The 25742-nt window shown below is 45.2% G+C and overlaps 1 protein-coding gene and 1 long non-coding RNA gene across 15 annotated transcripts in view; both read left to right on the forward strand.

The window, feature by feature from the left end:
* Positions 1-14438, forward strand: part of LOC147239176 (uncharacterized) — a 31290-nt gene extending 16852 nt beyond the window's left edge. The window contains exons 2-5 of one of the 2 annotated variants that reach the window (XR_015111628.1): positions 1214-1274; positions 13580-13689; positions 13768-13916; positions 14352-14438. This is a non-coding gene — a long non-coding RNA (uncharacterized LOC147239176). Of the gene's footprint in view, positions 1-1213; positions 1275-13579; positions 13690-13767; positions 14289-14351 lie in introns of those variants that run through there. The other variant, XR_015111627.1, reaches the window with a different exon arrangement.
* Positions 14439-17910: 3472 nt separating this feature from the next.
* cacna1g (calcium channel, voltage-dependent, T type, alpha 1G subunit) overlaps positions 17911-25742 on the forward strand; it is a 271413-nt gene continuing 263581 nt past the window's right edge. For all 13 annotated transcript variants that reach the window (XR_015111675.1, XM_086196398.1, XM_086196399.1 and 10 more), the window contains exons 1-2: positions 17911-18614; positions 19128-19444. Coding sequence is in view for 12 of the 13 variants with exons in the window: in XM_086196398.1 (XP_086052524.1) it covers positions 19135-19444 (310 nt within the window). In the remaining variant the exon portion in view is untranslated. The remainder of the gene's footprint in view (positions 18615-19127; positions 19445-25742) is intronic.

Raw genomic sequence — 25742 nt, forward strand, 5'->3', positions numbered from 1 at the left:
CCCCGTGCTCCAGCCGAACACGGAACCTTCTTGCTGTGAGATGACACTGCTGACCACTGCACCGCTGTGCCGCCCTTGCAAAACATTTGATAAACGTATAGAGATACTGTGTATGATAGACCGCAGAAGCTGGAGGAGAACTGCACTCCAACTAAAAGAAGAAGTATTTGTGGTGTACTAAACGTATGGCTGAATAAAAAATAATGTGGATTACACCAGATGATGTGCCTGAGAGTGTGTAAACAGATGTTTTTGGACCATTTTGCTGTTGTCTGCTGTCAGTCGCCATTAGCTTCAAGCTAAATACATGTGGCTGGCTCCTTCTGCAGTCTGGAGTTACATAGAGGCAATGCAGGAGAGAAAAACGTCCTTGAGCTCAAGACTCCTACTTGAAAGACACTTAAAAGACTTGTCTTTCTGTTTCTATCTACAGCCTGCATTTACTTTCAGCTCCCTTCTTTTATCTTGACATGGATGCTGGAGCTTCTTAACACTCCAGTAAGAATGTGCAGTGCAGCTATTTTCTTATTTACCTGCTGAAATGTTTGCGTGCCAAGCCTCTGAGGTCCCGTTCAATCTTGAGGTAAAATTTGCAACTTGATTAACATCTCAACTCGTTTGGAAGCCATTCATGGTCCAGTATACAACAGTACAACACGTTTTTTTCTCCCAGCTACATATTTAAAGTGGGTTCAAATGTCAAGCCATTTTTCCAAGTAAGCCCTGAGGTTGCCGTGCAAAGCCAGGTCCAAGTTTTGGCTGCAGGCGCTGCTGCTGGCGTGCAAAACGCAAAACCACTTAATTCCACTTGTAGCTAATTATATAATATGTGCTATATTTAATGACGGAACCCAAGCGTAAACCTCAGCCAGCATGTCACATCTGTAAGCTACTTCACAGGCTCCCAGCCCCTTGAAATAAGATTGATAAAGTGGAAGTGGAATTCCTTCTTGATGAGACATCTAAACTCCAAACAGTGCTGTGACCACAAAGAACATGGAGAAAAGCTGCAGATCATTTTTCTTCTGGACATTTTGCAGCAGAGAGCGAACACTTGCGTGGCTTCTCGCTATTGTGGCCATAACTTTCTCCAGACCGTTGGAAAAAAAGCCGAAGGCCAGCCAAATTATGGACACACACACACACACGCATGCATCATGTACACAAACTCTCTCTCTCTCTCTCTCTGTCACTCTCTCTCTCTTCTCTCCAGGTTAATGAAGTGTGGCCATTCTGACAGGAGAGACCCACTCAGAAACCCCTCTGAGGAACAGGTGACACCCTCTATATTTCCAGAGAGAAAACACACATTCACACACCCACCCAAGAGTACCTGTCTATGCACTGGTGTCAATCCTGTGTGTGTGTGTGTGTGTGTGTGTGTACGCCAGATATTTCTCATGCTGCGGGGACATAAATCTGTTTACACATTCACATGTGCTGCCTGTTTGGGGACAAATTTAATGGGCTGGCCTGTTGGTTTGTATATGCAGCCAGTCATAATGGTGCTGAGCAGCAACAGAGTTGCCTCTTTCACCCATTTGTTTGGTGTCTCGCTCTACTGGATTTGGAACTGGGGATCCACCAGTAACGTTCTGGTTAGTAGAGGGCTACTTTCCCAAAAAAAGAGTTGCTCCACTGCAGTTCTGTGATTGAATGATTTAAGCCCCTTTGAGGGACACAAACCAGATTTCAGTAAATTGAGAATGTCTTCAGCAATTGGGAACAAAAGCAGGAATTCATGAAATGACGATGCAGGTATATGGCTACCTAGGACCATGATTCCCAAACGGGGGTGTGCACAGAGCTATGCACAGATCCCTCAGGGGTATTGAAAAAAAATCTAATTTCTTCCTAGAATACCACTCCGACTCCTCCTCTGAGTGGATCTCACTCCACATGCGTAAAAGCAACAAGCATTATCCAGTCAGAGGCAGAGTAGGATTGTGGTGGTGCGGCCAAGATTTCACGTTCCTCCTGGATTAGTAGAAGAAGGCCATATTTTGTCGTGCAAGAGCAGGAAAAGGCACAGATTTGAGCGTAGGAATCATCATATGACAGGACTCACATGGTTTATAAAACTGACCGTCCCTTGACAATCTGTAGCAAAATGGCTGAAAACATCCATCCATTTTCTACTTCTTATCCTATAAAGGGTCACGGGGGGGGGGGGGGGGGGGGGATTGGAGCTTATCCCAGCAGCTTTCATGCATGGGGGGGGGGGTGCAAAACATTTCCATCCATCCATCCATTTTCTACCTCTTATCCTGTTAAGGGTCGCGGGGGTGGAGCCTATCCCAGCAGCCTTCGGGTGAGAGGCGGGGTTCCCCCGGACAGGTCACCAGTCCATGGCAGGGCCAACACATAGAGACAGACAACCATTCACACTCACAGTCACACCTACGGTCAATTTAGAGTCTGGATTAACCTGGTCCCTCTTGATGTCTTTGGACTGTGGAGGAAGCTGGAGTACCAGAGAGAACCCAGCAGGAACAGGGAGAACATGGAGACTCACACAGAAAGATCCCGTGCTGGAGCCGAGACTTGAATCCGGAACCTTCTTGGTGTGAGGCCACAGTGCTGACCACTGCACCACCGTGCCACCATGGCTGAATACAATTGTGTTAGATCCTGGTATATTCTGGTTTTGGAAAACTCCCTCCACCCCCCTCAATTATTATGACATGGAGAGACACAATCTGGCCGGGAAGAGGAACTTCTCAGACCTGGAGATTGAAACCATCACGTTACCTGATCAGCTGAACCAACTATGATGTTGTGACTGACTTAAAAGTGAAATTCAAAGTCGGAACACATGGTTTTGATTGAAATCCCTGTTATGTGGCTAACAAGGTTGTCGTCATCAGCAGATGTTTTAACATTTAATTGATGGATGACATTTGTCATCGATGATTATTAGACAGCCTTTGGAGCACATGGCAGCTCAATATATTGCAGAAGCCCATAGACACATTTCTAACTCTCCAGAATGTACTGTAGAGTTCCCCACTGACCCAGTCAGCCGTCTGTCTGTCCGCAGCCTCGCTCATCATCCGTCTGCCTATCAGCGCACTGCTGAACCTGCTCTTGCTCTGTTGCACGGTTCATCATGTATTAAATATATCATGTAAAGCAGTGCAGATGCTCATTTAGGGGATGCCGTCTCCCTCCTGAATCCGCGTCCCTGTGATTGCTTTGTGCTCTTTCATTAAATGAAAATGTGGTGGTGTGTTCTGAGATGACCATCAGATTTGTAATTTGATGACTGAGGGCCATCATATTTCCAGACTTGATCAAACATGGAGACTGGAATGGACACTGCAATAGACACGGATATTTAGCGGTTGGCTATTGATGGGAGCCTACGTAAAATCATGGTGAATGCTGTATTTGCTGCCAGTTTTAAGTGCTTCCGTTCTCAGACACACTCGGCGAGCTGCAGGTCATCCATTACAGAGCTGTTAGCAATGTTAGCAGTTCTAGCCTGGTGTCACTGATGGTGCTGGCGCAGCTGGTGTAAACACAGACTGTATGGACTAATCCCCATTAGTGAGAAGTCCCTCGCACACACGCGCGTGTGTGCGTGTGCGCGCACACACTCTTGCACCACACTCCTGGGTTTTCAGTGGCTTATGGAAATGTTCTCCCACCTACTATATCCACATCTGTTCCCCTGGTATCGCTCCTCTCCTTCCTTCCCTCTGATGTGCGTCCAGATGACATTCCTCTCTGGCCACTTCATCACGCTGGATGATGAATGAGACGACCTCATTTACATAATAAACTGCTGCAACTGGAGACGCAAAAATGAAAGGAAACTCACATGACCCCTGGACACCCGACTGATCAGACATCCACCCTTTGCTGCTTATTTGGTAGAAAAAGCATTATTTACTGAACTTTATTCAACAATGCCAAGATTAAGTCCATAAATATTGTGAAATAGAGATTGTTTTATTGATGAAAGTCTTATTTAATAAAGAGCTGCTGAATTCTGGAGGTCTATTTAAGACATTCCTGCCTAAATTAATACAAATAGTTGTTCTGTCTGCTTTATCTGACCCTGCATCGTGAGGAAATTATTTCCAAAATTGCATGCATATGTAAAATTTGTGCAGTTTTTGCGGAGGGACACACACAGGTAGAGAGAGAGATGCACTTGAAAAGACATAACGCAGTGTCACTTCGGGAAAATTCTCCCTGCTGAGAAACACACAAGGCAATGGATGAGATGTAGGGAGGAATCTGTTCTTTTACATTTCTTTTTCCCTCCTTCACATTTTTCCTGACATTTTAATGGCTCCCAGCAGCTCCAATACACTTTAATATGACTGAAGCAATTATTACATTTATTAAGTCGATTTATTTACAAAGTCTGTCTGAAAGAGCTTTAAAAGAAGAGCACAGAGAGGTCTGACCTCCTTCAGGGCTGATAGCCTATTCCTCTCTTTTATGTAACTGACAGTTGGAATCCTCAGGATGCCTCCGAGTTGACTTAGTGGTTTGGGATTTGAAATCAATTTTCATGGCCATCAAAGAAAAAATTCCAGCTTTTAAAAGATGAGCCAGTTGCTGTTAAGAGGGGGAACTGCTTCATCACCCCAGATCATCTGCGAGTTACAATTCTGTAGTGATATAAATAAGAAGAAACATTTCTGATCAACTCAGCACACCTGTAGGCCGGATCTGGGCCATTACTGGTCTGGTTCTCACCACACAGTTTGGGTGTATGCAGTGTAGCTGTCCCAGCTGCATCTTCATGGTGAGTTTCAGCATGTTGCTGATTGGCTATGAGACAGTCTGTAGGGCAGGGGTGTCAGACAGCCGTGTGGCTGCAGGTTCTCATTCCAACCGAGCAAAAGCAACACCTGATTCTACTTAAATCAACTAAGCTGTGCCCACACAGCTCATTTGTTGGATCAGGTGTTGCTTTTGCTTGGTTGGAATGAGAACCTGCAGCCACACGGCCCTTTGCTGGACCAGTCTGACACCCCTGCTGTAGGGGTTTAGGGAGAGTTGCTGTGTGTTGCAAACACATGCTGGATGTGGCTGCTGGTTAGTGGGTGAGTTTGGCCTAGTTGTAAAGAGGCCATAAATGTGTGTTAAAAAGTGGGGGGCACACACACACGCACACACACACACACACACACACACACACACACACACACACACACACACACACACACTGGTGTTTGCATTTAAACTTCTATCTCATGCCTTGTTTTTAAAAGAAATCTTGAAGCCACCACCGGCCAACCCGACGGTCACCCCCACAGGCAATTAAGAGCCTGTTAAGAGCTAGTTATCTGAACATGCACATTTTTGGCGCATACGTGGAAGGCACAGGGAGAGCGTGCAAATGCCACTGAGAAAGAGTTTGAACCTTCTTGCTGTGAGGAAACTGTTCTGACCACTGCAGATCCATACAGCCTCAAGCTTTCCTCCTTTTATTAAATCCAAGAGGACAAAACAGCAGAACAAGGCTGGTAACCTTTAATATCAGGACTCCCGCTAGGCCTTAGAAAGTCTTAGCCTTGATATAAAATGTATCTTTGACTATGATTTTGATAGGCATTTAGGAAGTTACTGCAATGTTGTGATAACCGAACCACCTTAGATATACTGTATCTATCTCAGATCAATAGCACCCAGCAACCGAGAGAGAGTTGTCAGGTTTTTCTTTACTGGTATCGTAGTGAGGAGTCATGATATTTTATTCAGCAGTCTTAAAAGGGTCTGAACAAATCTGAATTTGAACCTCCAGGACACTGTAATGGCAATGCAATTGAAGACAAAAGAGACTGGATTAATTTGAAATACATGCAGACTGACAGGCAGCAATTCTTCCTCTTTGCATCCTCTGAGGAGGTGGGGTTGGGTTCGTCAACAAGATTGTGCAAAAACCGCTGCACAAATAAAAATCCAATTTGATGGGAAGTGGTTTCAGCGCTAGGACAAACATGTAAGCCTCAATTGGGGTGCAGACATGGGGTTGAAGGGTATAAGGTTATGTTTTTTCACTAAAGTGTAGACATATATGTAACTCAGTGAATAATATAGAAATCGCTTTGATGGGTAATTTGAAGAATTTACAGTGATAATATCTCTCAGCGAACAGAATTTTGTGGGTTCCCGATTAAAGTTTATTCAAGAATAGGGATGTATGATCAAATTGGCTCAGATTTGGCTGATATTGTTCATTTCTTTTAATAGCCTACAACACAACAAAACAACATATCTGGGATCAAACTCCCCCTCTCTCACATCTCACACCCGCAGAGAATGCAAACTTGAGACTGCTGATCATCCATCCATCCATCCATTTTCTACCACTTATCCTGTTAACGGTCACGGGGGGGGGGGGGGGGGTGGCTGGAGCCTCTCCCAGCAGCCTTCGGGCGAGGTAATGCTTAATACTTCAATGTTGTTGACACAGGAGCTTTACTGACCTCTTGCAATTCATTGTAAAGTGTGGGGTGTCTGTCTTTTGGATGTTTTGTCAAGTTGCTGGTGCTACTTGACTTTGTCGCCACTGCCTTGTCGCGGTGCTTGCAAACAGGCCTGTTGCTAACTATGACTGCCTCATGAGCAAAATACTGCCACACTGGGCTTTCTCTTTTGACATTTTTGACAAAAATTGGACCCAAATGTCCAGCAGCAGCACTCGCCATTTTTCACCAGCTCTGTCCTTCACACGCTGAGCTTCTAGTAAGGGGAGGAGCAAAGTCTGTGTGTGCGGCGGTGCTGAGTGAAGCTGTGTGTCAACTGCAGCCGAAGAGGGCGCCGTTGGTATTGATACTTTGGCAAATGAATATTGTATGCAAATACTAGTTTTTAGTATCAAATAATATCTGGATATGGATACTTTTGACAACCCTAATGTCTACTCCATATGTTTTTCAGGAAGCACAAAATGCAAATATCATATCAACTATGTCAACATTTGAAAATATCGGCTAATGTCTGCAAAGAAGTGGGCTATCTTGGCCAGAGTTGTGCGCTCCGCAGAGTGCCCTTCTGGTTTGCCCCGTACACTTGTTCCTCTCCAACTCCTCCACTTTTCCATCATTCTTATAATTCAAAACACCCACCAGAGTCATCACGCGAATGGAAATATTGATCATTTCAGTCGGGGAAATGAGTCGAGACAAATGTGAGGGCCCCGGTCTTTTATTTAATCTTCATTGGGTAACATATATACATTCAAGAGGCCGCCTGCTATTTCTGGCGTGCAGGATGGAAACGCAAGTGTTCGGTCAAACTTGGCTCAGTGAGGAAGCTCGTTGAGAGGCTTTTCAATCACGTACGAGACGTAAACATGTGTTTTCCCTCCTCTCATGATGAGGAGGAATCAGGCTGAGGGTCCTCGCACGAGCGTGTCACCTGGTAGTGCTCAACTTCTGTGTGCCGTATCATTCTTGGTGGATTTATTGTCCTGTTGTGTGTCTGAGCATGTCTTCTGCCTGTGAGTGTGTGATTAAAGTTTGTCTGTGTGTCTTCATATCTGCTTACTGTGTAGGAGAGTGGACGTGATAGTAGATGAACAGAGCGCTTGTCAGACACAATTGGCAGGTAGCAGCTGTAGATCATTTTTGAGGTCGGAGGTTCAGAACACACACACACACAGACACACACGCACGCATGCACACATGCATGCAATGTCAAGCCACCCTTATTAGGAGTATCCCATTTATGAAAAGAATCCAAAAAGCCAGACAGAAAGACAGATGTCTCAACAAAACTGGCAATCTAGATCCTGGAAAATAGTCTGTGTTTTAAAAGTTTGACCAGAGACTAATTTTTCAGCTTTTCAGAGGTAATATGTCAGACTTAAATGAGGCTCCTTAGCAGGTATGTGCTGCATTTTTCACATGAAAAAATGTGTGTCCGGGCTGGGTTAGCCTGCCTGTCAATATCTTCACCCTGTGGGAGTGATCAATTGCTGTGATTGCTTTTCCTTCTCCCTTGTAAATAGGCACAGTCAGCTTTTAACCCACATAGCCAGGCTGCAGCCATCAGTCTGTCTCACACTGCCCGTCAGTCAGCGGTTACTGGGCTGAGGACGAGAAAAATCTCCACCAAAGTCTCTATTCAGAAATCATCCAGGTTGCCAATATTATATTAGCTATTAGTCTTTGTCACGAGTGAGAATTGTTGGATTGTCTGTTGGCCTCTTTGGTCAAGACTGACATTTTCTGATTCCCACAGAACGAAGCCCGACTTTGTCCATAGCACCACAGTGAGATTCATTGTTGTTTTTCTGCATTAATTCTTTGTTACTCCAGAATTCAGAAAGAACCAGTGGAATTAGCTTCAGGCTAATGGAGACTGACAGCTAACAACAGTAAAAATGTCCAATCACACTCTCCCAAGCGCATCGTCCTTTATAATCCAGTTCTTCTTTTATTCAGTATGCCTTCAGTAATCCTGGCAAACTCACTGTAACCCTTCCTGTTCAGTGCTACTGTGATGGAGCATCAGGCTTTTGTTTGTGTTTAGCTCAAGTCAAAGGTTGTGGATTACTGAGCATAAGGCTGGTTGAAGAAAGCCATGTCGTTGTCGTCCTTCTCCGCTTTATCCGGTTGGTCCGGGTCGCGGGGGCAGCAGCCTCAGCAAGGAAGCCCAGACTGTCCTCTCCCAACCACTTCCACCAGCTCTTCCGGGGGAATCCTGAGGCGTTCCCAGGCCAGCCAAGAGATACAATCCCTCCAGCGCATCCTGGGTCAGCCTCCTCCCAGTCAGACATACCTGGAAGACCTCCTGAGGGAGACATCCTCACCAGATGCCTGAACCACCTCCACTGACTCCTCTTCATGGAGGAGCAGCAGCTCTACTCTGAGTCCCTCCTGAAGGACTGAGCTTCTCACCCTGTCTCTCAGGGAGAGCCCAGCCTTCCTGAGGAGGAAACTCATTTCAGCCGCTGGTATTCAGGATCTTGTTCTTTCAGTCATGACCCAAAGCTCATGACCACAGCTGAGGGTTGGAACGTAGATTGACCGGTAAATCGAGAGCCTCGCCTTTTGGCTAAGCTCCCTCTTCACCACAACAGACTGGTTTAGCACACGCATCACTGGATGCTGCCCCAATCCACCTGTCAATCTCCCGCTTCATCCTAACCTCACTTGTGAACAAGACCCCGAGACCCCAGCTGCTTCACACTCGGCTGCGAACCGTCTCAGCAAGAGCTGGGGGTCGCGGCCTGATGGAGCTAAGAGGACCACATCATCCACAAAATGCATGTCAAGTCATGTCAAGTTTCTTTATGTAGCACATTCGGCATTGATAAAAAGCAAATGTCATGTAGCCAAATCATATCCAACAGAAACACAAGATAAAGAATATATCAGATGAAAACTTAAAACATCCAAGATGTGAAGGTGATGGGATAAATGACAGACAAGACATAAAATAACGATTCCTTATCACAGTGCTACATGTTCAATCATCCAACCAAGCCAAGGACTTGTGCAAAAAGATACAGTTTTAACCTGCTTTGAAAAAGAGGACAGAGGTTACACTGGACGATGCACTTGAGAGATTAAGATACATTTTTGGACAATTTTGTTGTTGTTAGCCATCACTCACTATTAGCTTCAAGCTAAATATATGTAGCTTGCTATATCAGTCTTCTGGAGTCACAAAGAAATCATGCAGTAGGGAAAAACATCGCCGTGCACTCAAGACACATAGTTGTGACTAATTGTGATTGAAGTGTTGCTATAATGGCTAAGAAAAGGGCAATGAAATGGTGCTGAGCCGTATAACCCTGCCACATGTCCCATCACCAGGACTTGTATGATTCTCCCACACACATAGTTTTCCACACTTTGGCATCATGGGACACACGTGGTCACACAAAGCCCCGCCTTACCCTTGAGACCGCGGCTCGTCCTGGGTTGACTCACAAAGACCCCCACTGGGAGAGTATTGCAATGCTAAAAGGGGTGAGGATGCTGAAAGAGGGAAAACATGAAAGCGCTGAGGGCCCTTGGGTTTCTCCCTCTCACAACTTTTCCTCTCACTTCTGCCTGTTTTGTCGTGTTGCAATAGTGACTTCTGGTTATCAGTTTGCTTTAATTAGGCTCAGAGAGGACAAAAAGGAGAGAATCAAAGAGAAAGCAAAAGTAGACTTCTGGTCTCAGCATCTATCCATGAGTCATAATGGCACAGCTTTGCCGAACAACTTGTGCTTTGTCTTAAACTTCTTCATCTGCCTCTGTTTGCCTCCCGATCATTGCTGTGTTTTTGTGTGATTCCGCTCCTCTCTTCAGTCCAGTTCCCACTCCTCACTTGCTGTCACTGTTATCCTCCTGATCGTCATCTACCTGCTCCTTCCAGTTTCCAGTCTTAGTTTATCGTCCTCCTGTCCCACCCCATCTGCTCTACTTCCTCTTTGTTAGCTCTGTGGCGTTGAAAATGTTCCTCTGCTCTGTAACCAAGGTTACCAACATGTGAATCAGGGATTTTTAGGTGGGCAAGCCGGCATGAACAAGCTGCGCAGCTTTGTACACACTGGAATCTCGCCTTTAACATTTGGTAATTAGGAGGGATTTCCTTTCTAAATGACTGAAAATGTTGCTGATGCTCTTTGTGTGCCCATAACACACACACACACACACACACACACACACACACACACACACACACACACACACACACACACACTGGCATGTATGAGTCAGAGTCGCACACAGTGCATTTTTGGGTTGCATTAGGGCTTGAATAAACTATCATTCATCAAGGAGATGGAGTCCTGGGTGTGGTTAGTGGTTAGCAGCGCCGTCCTCTCCTGTCCTGCAGCTCTTAGTCCAGCCGTGTGTGTGTGTGTGTGTGTGTGTGTGTGTGTGTGTGTATGTCCTTATAGCTACTAAGGGGGGCAGTCCAGTCATATCCCTCACATTGTAAAAAGCAAAATGAGGGATATGACTGTAAGAGACAGTGTTGTGAGAATGCACCATTCCTGTCAAGAAATGGCCCTCCAAAACAAGTTGGTATGGATTGAGTTATTGAACAAATGCAAAATGATGTTGTACTCACTCTTGCGCTGGTCCAAGCGTGCTCAGGTTTTAATGGTCCTGCTGCCTGGAAGGTAGCATTTTTTGGGGTTCTCTTGACCAAAAGCCAGTGGGATTTTTAGATTGTATTTTGAATTCTTACTAAAAAAAATATGCTTTGTGGCAAAGAAAAGTGTATGAGAAGATAATCTTAACAAATTGACACCATCTTTTCTGATTCTTGCAGCAGAAATGCGATCACGAGAAAGTAGAAGGCTATCGATAGGCTGTGAGTGAACTACAACACAGATGCGACGTCACTGTCGACACAACTAAGCTTACACTTTTTCACCTGGATGTCATTTAATGTCTGCAACAACCCCTTTAGCACTTTACCAATCACCATTTTTTAGACACTGAAAAAGCTTAGACACTGTCAAGTATAAAGTGGATTGGTTTTTGAAGGATTTAAGGCTGGTTGGCTTAGCTGCAGTGGCCGCTAGGAGGGAGCCAGTTGAGGAAGACAAAAAAAAGTGATCTTGTCATTTTTTTTTCTCAGAAAGTCTTTTTATCTGATAAAATAACAACGAAATATCACTTTAAGGGGGTTTTCCACTGTCGTTGCTCTTGAACGAATGTAATCGGCCATCCCCTTTTCAGCTCACGGCCCCAGGCTTTGCCGAGGGAGGCCCCTGTCCCCTGGTTGAAGTCAAATGTGAGGTGATTGGATGTCATCCCAGTGTTAAGGACGTCATGGCGGTTGTCTGCTAATTATGCCTCAACGTTTGAGTCCAAAATAAACCACAGTGAAATCAACATGAACACCATCTTGATTGGTTCCCTCACCACTGACAGTTCAACAGAATGTAAGCTTTTTTTGTCAGAGGAACTTCTGGCAGTAAAGGCTGTTGTTGCTGCTGTAGGAGCAAAAGTTACATTCTGTACTCATTGCACCTACTTAATTTCCTGCTTTTATACGACTAAAGCATTTGCTTGGGCTAAACTGTCATCTGGTGAAAGCGGAAAGCTTTTCTGTGTCCAGATTATATTTAGGACACGTACCAAAAAAAGTTTAGTTTTGGAGTCAATCACAGCCCAGTATGGAACTTCTACAAGTGAAATGTGGAAACTCGTGAAGAGACATCTGCAGCCTGGAGCTGTATGAGATAATAATTAGTATTTAAATGATTCATACATCTTAAAATGTGTGGAGGGAAGGTTGACTGTGTCTTGGGACTGAAGCTGATTGAAGATGTCATGTTCAGTGTCGTCAGACCGCACGGTCCTGTTAAATCATGGGAAACTTTGGAATGTTCACTGCTGTGAATATTTAATGTATGTGGAAATATTTCAGATTTCTAACCAAGTTGTCAGATTATATCGTCCTGAAGTAAATAAAAATACTTCAAAAATAAGACCAGGCTGCCTGTCCAGAGAATAAATACCACAAAGTTAAACAGCATGTGCGAAAAGCATGTCCTACATTTCACTGCGACCACACTGATAATTCTGAACTTCTGCTGATTTTAGTGATTAAAAGAAGTCAACATGACACCTTTCAGTTTGCTGCCACTCAAAATAAATGGGTTTTGGTTTGTTTACTGCTCTGTAATTAGGTTTCTTGTGACAAAAAGAGCTCAATAATCTTGCTGTTACATTTATAGCCCCACATCAGTGAAAGCTGGAGGCGTTGGCCCCCATTCATCAAACAAACGTGATGGGAAACGAGCGTACGTTGGTACATCTGGGGATTTATCAATATGGATGTGAGCTGCTATGTTCAAATCTCACAGGTGTGAGACCGTGCACGTTTTCAACGCAGCCTGACCTGGCGGTGCGGCAGAGTGGACCTGAGGAGCTGAGGCATTATGATGAGGTGATTCTGACAGGCATCTAAGAACACAAAGCCACGTATTCCTTTAAGAATACATGATGAATAGCAATATGCCCGATGGCAACCGCACAGGGGCACGGTTACAGGAGGGGGGAGTCACCTCGTCATCCTCGCTGAGTAACAACGCTTCTCCGTGTCAAACATTTGAGGGGCGAGGCCTCTGAAACCTGGATGTATGTTGGGGCATTTGTACGCTGTGACCTTTGAGCTACGACCAGCTTGATAAATCAGACGCGAGTCCAGTCGTACAATGATTCCTATGCTCAAATGTACGCCATCACACCGATGGAGCCATCTTGTTTTTGGGTTGCCCATCTGTGCGATCAATTTTTTCATGAATGTTGTATCTCTGGAATGTCTTGAGGCAATTTCTTTAAATTTGGTTCAAATGTCAACCGGGACTCAAAGATGAAACTAAAAGCTGAAACAATTTTACTTTTTAAAAGGTCAAAGGTCATAGTCAGTGCCACCTCACATAGTGAGGGAAGTCCTTGAAATTTTCCACAAAAGCCCACTGGAAGGCAGATATGAACTGTTGAGAGTTTGAGGGTCAAAGGTCAGTGTGACAGGCACACATCGCTGTGTTTGATTACTGAGCATAGGTCTCAATAAAGAAGACGATCATGGACAAAGTGCTAAGATTTGATAAACAAACTTTTTTTTCTATTTTTGTTTATCGTGTGGGGTTTAGGGTCACCATTAGCTTCAAGCTAAATATACGTGGCTGGCTCTCCCTGCATTCTGAAGTCAGAAAAAGCGATGCGGGAGGGAAGAAGAACTTTGAAGTTGAGACAAGTACACGTGAGTGCTTGAAGGCAAAATTTAGGTGTTTAGGTGAAGTGTCACTTTCATCACAGTGTCATGGTTCTGCTCATTTAGGTGCTGAGTGGAGAACGACCATTGAAGTCACAGTCTGTTGTCAGACCACATGAGGCCTGTCGTCTTGTCGCCCTGGAGTGTGAAGGGTGGTATGGGAATCAACAGGAGCCTCTTAATCACAGGATTTGCCGACAAACGTCCACACCACGGTCAGCAGCTCTTGAGAGTCATCATTACGACTTTGTCCATAAACTGCTGGGGTCGGATTCACTCGTCCCCATTGGAAGAAGCTTTGATGCATGCAGCTGTCAGACTTTCCAGTTCTTCTGTCTGTCTCTCCTGGATTTGTTTGAAAAGTTCAATATTTCATAGCTTTCTGTCTCATCTAATTGTCTAATAACATTCAGGTGTCTTAAAATTAAAAACTAGCTCTCAGCAGACTTCAGGTTTAGTATGTCGGCTGCCATTTTGACAAATAAATGTCACTATTAATGTACGTCAAGAGGACTCGCAGGAGGAAGTCAGCCAGGAATCAATCATTGTAATGGTTTACGTGGTGCTAAATTTATTTTTCTCAGATAATAAACAGGTTCATACCCCCTCCTAAACCGACTGAAAACAGGCATTTATTCTTGTTGTTCCAGAGGGAGCTGGTGGCTGGTGGCTGGTGTCATCTGCTTACATGAATTTGGTTTACCTTTCGAACACCAAGCGATGCTGCCGCCGCCCACAACAGATTAAGTGACACCTGTGAGCTCAGATTTCATGTAAGATTACTTCCACTCCAGAGACTTGCTATCTCCAGAGGCTGAAACTGTTACGGCACACCACTGAACGGAAACGCTGGATGAAAAGAACCAATCTATTTACGGTCACTGACACTGTAAAAGAAGTGCTCGGCAAATTTCACAGCAATTTAAGATATGTTCTGTGTAAAGAGGGATATTTTTGACCTTGGTGTTGGTGCTAAATGAAAACATCTGCACATTTGGCCGGCTCCTTGGCTGTAAGCTCTCAAAAATGGAGTCCAAATCGCCAGCTAGCAGGGTCACAACTACGCAAAGGTGGAGGCAGTGTAATCCATTTGTCACGCTGAGGGGAATATTTCTGGTAATTGATGACATCTTCAATAAACATGAAATTCTGCTAATTCATTTAGGTTTTTTTTAGTCGCCTTCTTGTAACCCCCTTCGAATATTCTCCAACGTCCGTCGTGGCTGTTTCGGATTGAGAGAAAGTTTCACCCGGAGAGCAAAGATCCCTCTCCCTGACGGGGTCTTCGCTGGAACGAACAAACATCATTCATCACTGCAGTCACAAAAGCTCGCCTTGGGAAGTGTTCACTGTTCAATGGCCAATCTTTTATTCCACTAATGAATAATAGATACATAATTGGGCTGCTGTTTATTAATTAATGTTAAATTTGTACTTTTTGGTTCAGCCAGAACTTGGTCCTGATAGCTACTTTTTCTCCTTGCTTAGTCGGAACAAACTGCTAACAGGTACAAACTGGATCAATATGGTTTAATGAGGACGCCGTTAAGAAATTACACAGTTAAGTCATCAGTCCAAACAGGCTCTATAGACTGCCCTGGTGTGTGTTCATGCTAGTGCTCATTTTTGTGGTGGTGCGTGTGGTGCACACGTGTGATTCTGGTTTATTCATCAGCAGCAGTAACGATTCATATCTGCTACTACACACGTGGATGATGCCATGACAAAGAAATTTGTGGTCGTCATTGATTGGCTTTTAAATTGATGATCATACAGTGAAAATGAAGCACGCAATGTGTGGTGGCAAATGGTGTGTGTGTGTGTGTGTGTGTGTGTGTGTGTGTGTGTATTTATATTAGCTTTTCTAAAAGTGTGGTGAGCGCCAGCTAGTGGTTTGTGAATAGTAGAGATAGAATAGAATTATTTTAAACCGGTAAAAACTTATAGTGACTCTGGACAAACTTTACTGAGTTTGTGTATAAGATCGTTGTCCCTGCAAGCTTCTCACTCTGTCGTGGCAATGAGAATGAGCAGCAGAGGCAGTGAGCTTAACGATAATACTGCAGCAATGCATAAGTCACTAGCCAGTGAAAGAATGCTAACACTGCAGCAACACATTCATGAGGACCGGGCGAGCAGTGCTCCAGATGGACGTGAGAAGCTTGCGAGCTAAAACTAAGACTGCCGCCATAGAGATGCGAGTTGGCTGTAAGCTAATGCTAACACTTCAGCCAGACTGACGTGTAGCACTTCAGAAAGATCCTCTGTAGCTTCCAGTGACGCTGAAATCACAGCACTGTTGTTGCCTTAAATGTTTGGTGAACTTGTGATGTGACGTCATGCCTATCAAGACTTAGCTGAACGGTAGCATTAGCAAGCAAGCGGTAGCCTAAGCGGTGGTTAACATGTAGCATCAATGAGCTGAGCTTGTTTCCACTCTGTTTCATAACATTACTCACTCCGATGTCTAACAAAAGTGGCTGAGCACAGCTTTGTTGTGGATTTGGCTGATTAAATAATGATAGCACGTGCAGCAGCAGAGAGAAGCCCTCACTGCCACTTTCCATCCTACATGTTGCTGCCCTGCCTCGCTGTTTTAGTTTTCTCTGACATGAACTCCATCTGACTCTGTTATTACCCATAAACACATCACCTTTCTGTTCCACAAATGCCGCCATCTTGCCCCTCCCACCCCTGAAGAGTCAGAAAATAATGAATAATAATCATAATCATATTGATATGCGATTTGTGAAACTGTCATGTACTGAGGCTTGATTTTGATATTCACTTGAAGTGGACCTGTTCATGTTTTTGGGGACTGTGAGGGTTTTGTTTTTGTTTTTTTCTTTTTAATTGGGAAGGTGGTCGGTGGCCCGAACACGTTTGAGAAACACTGGTTGACATGAACTGTGGGATTTTTAAAATGGGGGGGGGGGGGGGGGGGGCAATGTGATTCAATATCACTTGTAAACCCCCAGGCTTCTGCAGAAAGAGCACCAGAGAGAGAGAGAGAGAGAGAGATGACCTGGGGAAACATCTTCACCTAGTGGCCAACTGTGCACTACCTAGCCTTTGCTTTGTTTCCATGTGAATGACAGATGGCTCTTTTTCCTTTACTTGTGTCAGGTTGGGATCAGGTTCTCTGCCCGTACCGTGAGAGGAGCCCTGGGGTGACTTTAGGGGTTCTCTGCTCACGGAGCTGATGGAGCTGCGTGAGAACTTCATCACAATCAGACATTTCTCGTGTCTCAAGTTCATCCCGACTGTGCAGCTAGAAATATTTCCCTCTGTGCAGTAGTCATTCAACTGTAAATCTTTCTTTCCTGTTACTTTTCAGTTTGTGTGTTGTTTCTGTTTATATATCAAAATTTGTGAATTTTTTGGTTTTCCTTGCATGTATACTGTTTCTGTTTTTATATTTTCCAATATTTATACTTTACATATTTTATACAGTTTTTACCTTGATACTGCATTTTTACCCCGTATATAAAAACACAGTATTGTTGTTCTGCGCTATTTTACCATCTCTTTGCTGCTGTAACATTTCCGTTATTTTTACATTGACAAATTTTGAAAGAAAACCAGGAAGCGTATGGACAAATGAGAAGGAGGCAGGGATGCAGATGGGCATTTAAAACTAAATTCTCACTATCAGGAAATAACAAAGTACAACTTCACTCGTGTAACTCCTGATGTATCAGACCAAAAAAAAACATTTTGAACAATATATTCAGGAACAAAATGTACAAGCTTGGCTTCTATGTGTTCTTGCTCGTGGATCCTGGCAACCAGTCTCTTATGTATTTCCCGACATCGCTCACTCAGTTGGAGTCACATTGCACCATGTGGCAACTTTTCCCTCAAAACTCTCCATAATAAAGCTCTGAACCAATCAGAGCGCGCCGCTGTCCGGATGCCATCACTCCCTCGCTTTTCATTGGCGGATACTTGACAATAAGATTCCAGCTGTTTCGCCCCCCGCCCCCCCACCTGCCCCCCTTTCTGCGCTGCCACTCTGTCTGACAGCTCCCTCAGCCAGTGAGGGCGGAGCCCCATCTCAGGCCTCGCTGTGATTGGCGCAGAGGGAGCGCTCACTGGGCGGGGAATGAGAAGTTAGTATCCCCCCCGACCCCCCACCCATCGCCCCCCCATCCAGCTGTGAGAGCTTCGCTGATGGACGGAACTGAGCGAGTACAGTGTGGAGGAGACAGGGGTGAGAGCAGGAGTGAGAGCAGGAGTGAGAGCAGGAGTGTGCAACAATGCAGAGGGGAGGTGATTTTTAGAGAAGATCAGAAGTCTCAGTCACGCGCGAGGATGTGCCGCAGCATCTCCATGGAGCTTTAAAACCCTGATGCGGGATATGTGCGGGGAACCGCCTGTGGATGCGAGCAAAAGTAGTGCTGGATTCTTAATTATTTGAAGGAGGAAACCGGCGGAGGAAAGCGCGGGGGAAACGAACAGATTATCAATTTTCCTTCATTTTTGGGGGGGAGGTCCATCAGCTCTGAGAAGGAGGGAGGAAGGAAGCAGAAGTTTGCGCGCGGCGTGAATATTTGCTGCAGACGCAAAGCCTCCTTCATCACCTCCAACCGGGGATGATTCGAAAGTGTTGCTGAGGCCCCTGGAGAGCTCGGACACCGGAGACAGGGGCCTGGGTGCACCGCTGAGACGGAGCCGCGCAGCAGCAGCGCACCACCTGGAAACTGTAGCGGTCCGCAAGACGCACCAAACCCCCAAAGACCCTCTGATCTCCCCCTTTGCTTCCCTCTCCTCTCTTCTACATCTCTCTCCCCTCATCGTCTCTCCGTAAGCGTTCTTTCCCTCCTCAGGCTGGTGTGGACTTTACAGCCACCAGCAAACTGATCATGCGATGACTGAGCGCGCTCCGGGCACATCGACCGAGTCCACTACAGGTAATCACACGGAAAGATGCTCCTGCGCGCTTCTCAATGAAGAGGTGCTGATCTGAAACACTTGAATATCGGGGATTTAATTCAGTGAAAGAGGAAGCTGAAGTTTGGGAATGGGTCGTCGCGCCGGGGGGCGGTTGTTGCTGATGGGAGAGGGATTCTCTGTTTTGGAGGAAAAAAGATGCAGCTTGAAATTCCCGACCTGTCTTGTGTTTGCCAGCGGACCTTTATCATCTGCTTCGCTCATTTTTACTCCTGTAAACCAGTTAGTTAATCTTGTATGAAGTGTGCGCACATTTCCTTCAAATGATCAAATTGATCAATTTTATTTTTTCGGTAAGATTTGTGTTATTTAATTATGCGCATGTGTTGCTGTGTTTTATTTATTGTTCTTCAAATTAAAAGCAGCTGATCTAATCAATTTATTTGAATAATGGTTCTGCTCCCATAATGCTCTCTGCTGTAACTGCAGATATGCTTGTCAGCGATATTTACTGGGTCTAATCGTCCTTGCAGCAGGTGAATGATGGCCGAGGATGGGGGAAATCTCTCCGGGGTCCCCGAAGCCAGGGGCGCGGAGGGCCGCTCCTCTCTGCCGAGGACTTTCATCCGGCTCAACGACCTGTCCGGGGTCGGGACTGGAGGTGGGGAGTGCAGCGAAGTGATGATGGAGCCGGCGTCCCCAGCGCCCGATGGGATTTCTACAGCCGGGGAGGACGCGTCTGCGTGCGGCGAGGAGAACCCCCCGTACCCTGACCTGGCTCCGGTGGTGTTCTTCTACCTGAGGCAAACCACGCCCCCTAGGAGCTGGTGCCTCAAGATGGTCCGCAACCCATATCCTTTTTTTTTTTTTAAATGACGTTGGAATCGCTGTCATCTGCACGCGCACGCGCTCGCGCGCCCAGGTAAGAAATACCTGTTTGGCTCTGCAGCTTCTCCAGGTGACCTCCAGGGTTATAGAAGCACCTCAGCTTTAGTGAAGGCATGAGTATGATGGCATGGTGTGTGTGTGTGTGTGTGTGTGTGTGTGTGTGTGTGTGTGTGTGTGTGTGTGTGTGTGTGTTCTGAAATCCTATTAACCAGTGGATATTCCCATGCTATGAGGTATTCCAAGCAAAAAGATGTGAGATGTGTGTGACTTAAATCTGGAGCTGCTTCCACTGTCACCTGTCAGAGTGTGTGTGTGTGTGTGTGTGTGTATGTGTGTGTGTGTGTGTGTGTGTGTGTGTCTGATCCCTCTGAGCTGCCTCCTGATTGATTATTCAGAATGAGTGATGAAAATCAATAGACTTTACATGACTGGGCACCGGTGAGGTCCACAGTGAGGGGCAGGTGTTAAATTTAGTTTATTGATACACACCTGGAGTGGCTATATATCGAGCGCTCGCCTTTCCTCGGGGTGAGTAGTGGCTATGGGGTGGGGTCTATTCAAGACCCACAGCCGTATTGAATTATTCTGGCCACTGAAATGTGTTATTGATTCATAAGTGTACAGACCTGCACGAATTGAGATCTCTGGAGGGAAGAGTGGCAGGAGGGGTCGAGAACGAATCGGAGACTTTCTTTTCAGTTTCCTGCTGTGTGTCTCTTCCTCGTGTGTGTGTGTGTGTGTGTGTGTGTGTGTGTGAGAGAGAGAGAGAGAGAGAGAGAGAGAGAGAGAAAGAGAGAGAGAGAGAGAGAGAGAGATGTTCTGCTCTGGTCTTTGTTTTTTTGTCGAGGCTATCGTGTGTGGTCCATCCATCCCACCTGTCTTGTCTGCTGCATCACATCCTAAAACATCCTCGTTTCCTTCACGTGTCATAGTTTAGACGCCGGGTGTTCATTCTGCGTTGACGCTGCTGTCAACGTTGATTTCCATCTCTTCAAATGTCAAATCTTTAAAGGTCTGGACTTTTTTTTTTTAAGCAGCAGGTGCACTCAAGTCCCCTGTGGCTCTTTAGCAAGCTAAGATGATCCTTGATACTGTTATCCAAGTCAGGGGTTCTCCAACTTTTTCATTTCCCCCACCACCCCCGCTGGGACCCTCACATTAGTGCCACAGATCCCCATTTGATAAAAGGTTGGCCCCCATGACCCTGGATGTTTGCAGCTGTGAGGGGAGAGGAGCTGGTTTGGTGGATTCTGTCTGTTTGTTAATGTGATCGTAGAGGGAGGGGAACACTTGACAAGAGGGGTGCATCAGTAATTGTCAGTTCATGCTCAGTTTACTGGTACTTAGCTGTCCAGTAATCATTTGCTAGTGGTGTTCGTCAACTTTGTGGGTTACAGCAAAGATGCAGCGAAGAAATGGCTGAGGTTCAGGGGGAGTGGTACTTCACGGAATAAAATAAGGCTCATAAAGAGCATTATCCATCCATCGTCTTCCGCTTATTCCGACATGAAGGGTCGGGGGGGGGGGGGCTGGAGCCTATCCCAGTGTCAATGGGCGAGAGGCAGGGTTCACCTGGACAGGTCGCCAGTCCATCACAGGGCCAACACATAGAGACAGACAACCATTCACACTCACAGTCACGCCTACGGTCAATTTAGAGTCTGGATTAACCTGGTCCCTCTTGATGTCTTTGGACTGTGGAGGAAGCTGGAGTACCAGAGAGAACCCAGCAGGAACAGGGAGAACATGGAGACTCACACAGAAAGACCCTGAGCTGGAGCCGGGACTTGAACCTGGAACCTTCTTGCTGTGAGGCCACAGTGCTGACCACTGCACCACCGTGCAGCCCTAAAGAGCATTAATTAATGGTTATTCTGCATTCTTATTATTAACTAACCATTAATTAACTGTTACAAATATATTGGAAAGAGTTACCAGGGTTGGTCAAGTTTAGTTTCAGGTTGTTGTTTTTAATTTTGTTTTTTTTTTAGTCAATATTATATAACAGTCAAATATTGAGCAGTACGGCACCAATTGAATATCATTTTGTGGCAATTATTTCTTCCATTTGTTAAGGATGTTGGTCTGTAAAAGATACAAAAAAAGGTCACAGCAGTTTCCTCAAGCTAAGGGTGAAGGCTTCAGTCGTCCCTCACAAAAGACAGAGAAAAGCAGCAACGTGCCACGGCTGAGACGCTGGATCTCAAGTCATGTTTTGCTTGAGAATTCATATTAATTTAAAATAAGCAATAAAATGTGGGTAATTGAATTTTAAGAACCACCCAAAATTAGCTGCATAAAACCAATAGTGTGGTACAAACACAAACCCTGGGACTGATAAGAGACCCACGGCGCATCTCTTCTGAGATGCTTTTTGTTTAATTTAATTGTCAAACTGTTTTGTTTGATATGTTCGGTAATATAACTACGGTCTTTCTGCTGTTACGCAATCGTCCACGCTGTGTCCTAGACTGAACAACAACAACAACACTGACCTACGAGGCCCTTTACCATGACTAGACGAGCTCCGGACTCACAGGTCACAACAAGCATTTGCACCCTTGTTGGTACACCATCGTACTTCTACTTCTACTGTACAGCGCAGTACTTATACGGGTTCAGGATGTGCAACAGTAGATTTACAATGTTTGTTTCAGAACCCGGGAGCGTGATTATAATGATTCGATGTTTGTGTCAGTACTTTGACGTGGATCTGTACTAACCATGAATGTTATGAGACATAAAGAGCATTTTCACAACTGCTGGGCAGATTTGGATCCTGTGCTCAGTACTTCCAAGGGTACCAGCTGAGTTACATATAGAGTACAAATTCACAAGACGAATCGGTGTGTTAAATCTCTTTAGCTGAGCGCACATCTGGGAGAGAGAGAGAGAGTAAAGTAAATATGTGATGTCACCACCTTCTCAAACTGGACATCAACAATCCTCTCTGAAAGGCCTTAGAAGCCCAATGCAACATTAGCCAGGGAACCACATCTGATCTGTGGAAACCATGGCCTTTTTAGGGTCAAGACTTGGTTTCAGGGTCAGGTGTCAGTCATCTGTTGATTGACATGTGGTCAACGGTCATTGTTCATCAGGTCGATACAACAGTTCGGAGACGGATTTTAATGATTGAATATCAAAGGTGGGTCCCAGTGTGTGTGTGTGTGTGTGTGTGTGTGTGTGTGTGTGTGTGTGTGTGTTACCGGGTCTGAAAGGATTGCACTCAGGCATTCTCTGTCTTCTTGTTTGCCCTTTTGTGTGTATCAGTACCTATTTAGGAAAAGGTCACTGGTTCTGTAACATTACTGAGATTGATCTGTGTGTGTGTGTGTGTGTGTGTGTGTGTGTGTGTGTGTGTGTGTGTGTGTGTGTGTGTGTGTAGTAAGTCGAGCTTACTACCCAGGGAGCAGCTGTATCTTGGTCCATATTTTTAACTCTTCCTCTCTCCATGCGCAGCCTCCTCTGCTGCTGCCTCTCCACACCACGTCTCTCTGGTTGGAGAACCACTCCTGCAGGAGTCTCTTGGTCTTCTGCTATAAATACATTTACTGCTAGCAGCCAGCGCCACCTCTCCTCCGGTGCTTTCTCCTTCCCATGCTGTAGAGCAACAACATCGGAGACCCCGACTGATCTCAGGGCCTCCATCTATTCTAAACAGGCATGTCTTCAGTGTGCCCCTGGACTCAGGCGGCCCGCGGCCATTTTCAACAGTCTGAAGTAATTAGGACCCTCGGATACTAGCAGAGGTATTTAGGGTCTAATTGAAGACCCCTGGGGTGTACGCTCCGAGTGATGTTTTGCCCAGCACATTGCCTGTGTGAAATTCCCTTTGCTGGTTTTGCTAATGATTCCTGCCGAATCTGTGTATGATAGAGAGCTTTTGTATATATATATGTGTGTGTGTGCACGCGTGCGCCTGTGTGAGTGTGTGCGTGTGTGTGTGTGTGTGCGTGTGTGTGTGAGGTTGTGTAAGCGGCACACACTTCCACAGGACTCCCGTAGGTGTCTCCTCTCTGGTGGGGAGTTGGATGTTGTGCCAAAACAGAGGAGGAGGAGGAGGGGAGTTTGGGAAGGCGTCCAGCGGGCTCTATCCTTTGCTCACACTGATTCAAGCAGAGGATTACATGGCCCCGAACAGTGAGGGAGGACACCTGAGCAGGCGAGGGGTTTGTCATCGCCTCATTGGAATGCCGACAAACCGCTGCGAGTGGAAGGATTATCCTCAAATATGCTACCGATTAGTTTTTTCCTTGTGTTTCACATTTGTTGCTCACCACTCTGATGCATCAATCAAATAATGGAAGCCGTAGAAAACACTTACTTAATCAGCAGAAAATGTCTCCTGCCCTCCCCGTCGCCTCGTCTCTCTCCTCCTCCCCCTCCTCCTCTGCTTCACTTTCCTGCAGACCTTTCTCTCTCTGGATTTAAAAGCCTCCGTTTGTGGAGAGCGAGGAGGAGGAGGAGGAGTGCCACTGTAGACAGTCTCCAAAACCAGGAGAAGAAGATGATGTTAGAGGTGGGGGGGGGGGGGGGGGAGGAGGGAAAAAAAGTTGGAGCCAAGTGGGATTTCAGAGAGCTTTTTTTTTTTTTTGGAAGAACCTACCCACAACTTAACTTTCATATTTCTGCTTCCTTGGAGAATTCTAGACATGTATGACATCTTGCAGTTGGAGACTTTGATCCTGATTACAGATTCTATCAGAACTGCTCTCACAAGTCACATGGCTCGATTTAGCGTGTTTCCTTGAACTGGCAGCGAGCTTGACACGATCTCTGCTTGTGTTCTGAATCTGTATGTTTGATGAAGTATTCATTTACATAACCTTTTAGTTTATTGGAGGGCGGGGTGGGGTGGCGGTGGGGAGTTAGTCCGCGATGCGTGATGGTAGCTGAGCACGTGATGTGACATGCATGTATTTTACATGTGAAGTGCTTGCCGCAAGGGACGTGTCTGCGTGTACTTGTGTGTGTACATTTAGAGGTATACACACACATTTAGATTAAAATTTAACAAATGCCAGGTCGATAGTTTCAAGTTTTTATTTAAAACAGATCTCGTTAGATTATAGATGAATCTGGAAGATGTAAATGGGAGGCCACACTTGGCTGATAAGGGATTATTGGAGCAGATACTTATATAAGGAGAAAAGTCAAATATTATTATAATGTATATATTTAAAAATTATGATGAAGCTATATGTACTGGAGCCAGTGCTCTCGCTCTCTCTCTCTTCGAGTTCAGCTGATATCAGCTAATTATATCAGCCTGCTGATTAATTGGTCGGCCCTTGAAAACCCACAAAATGAACATCAACAACAAATATAGATGGGAACAACATTAGTGTTCATTATGAAAGTTTGATTATTAGTGGGAAAACAAGAGTAAGTTGTAAAATAGATGAAATAAAAATAATTAAATAAATTAAAAATATAAATAAGTGGTTTTTTTTTCCCCAAAGAGGAGAAAAGAACATTTGTGGTCCTACCCCAATCTTGGAATAAAAAAACCTACTTAGATGCTTAATATTTGCAGTGTAATTCAAATTAAACTCTGAAAATGACCTTGTGCTGTCAAACAGACGTTGACAGTGTTCATGCGGGCGGAATGACATGTAGATATAGCCGACCAATCAGAAACCATCTTTGACGAGTTGTTCTCACCCAGAGTCAGGAAATCAATCAAATGTCACCCTGACAGACAGCAGAAACACGTGACGATCACAATCACAAAGCGGGCCGTTTCAGTGCTGAGTCAGGTGATGTGTTGGAAACACAAAGGTAAAGATGGGTGGAGCTTTGAGCGCAGCCGTTAGATTTAGGAAAACATGAATGAGAAGAGTCCGTTTTAGTCTGGGGGGTTCATTTAGCAGCAAAGATGGAGTGTAAACTTAAAAAAGGCACTTGGGAAGGACCAGAATGTAAAGTACACTCACCTAGAAAAGTCGTAAATGATGACTTCCTGTCATTAGCTCGCTGTGTTTAGTTACTGAGCACTTTTCTTTCATTTTGCATATTTAAGATGGAAACTGAATGGCACGATCGAGACCTGCCAACCAAAGAAGTCTAATGAGAACACACAGTTACGATCAAAAACATTCAGCACTGGCTGTAGCTAGTGTGTGTGTGTGTGTGTGTGTGTGTGTGTGTGTGTCTGCTTGTGTGTGCGTGCATTGGAGGTTTAGTTTGCAAATAATTGCAGTGATATTTTATTGTCTATATCAGACAGACCTACTAACATCTGTTCTAAACTCACA

The sequence above is a fragment of the Aulostomus chinensis genome, chromosome 23, assembly GCF_037954235.1.
Source record: "Aulostomus chinensis isolate RoL2024-O1b breed Wild chromosome 23, RoL_Achi_v1.0, whole genome shotgun sequence".
Lineage (NCBI taxonomy): Eukaryota > Metazoa > Chordata > Actinopteri > Syngnathiformes > Aulostomidae > Aulostomus > Aulostomus chinensis.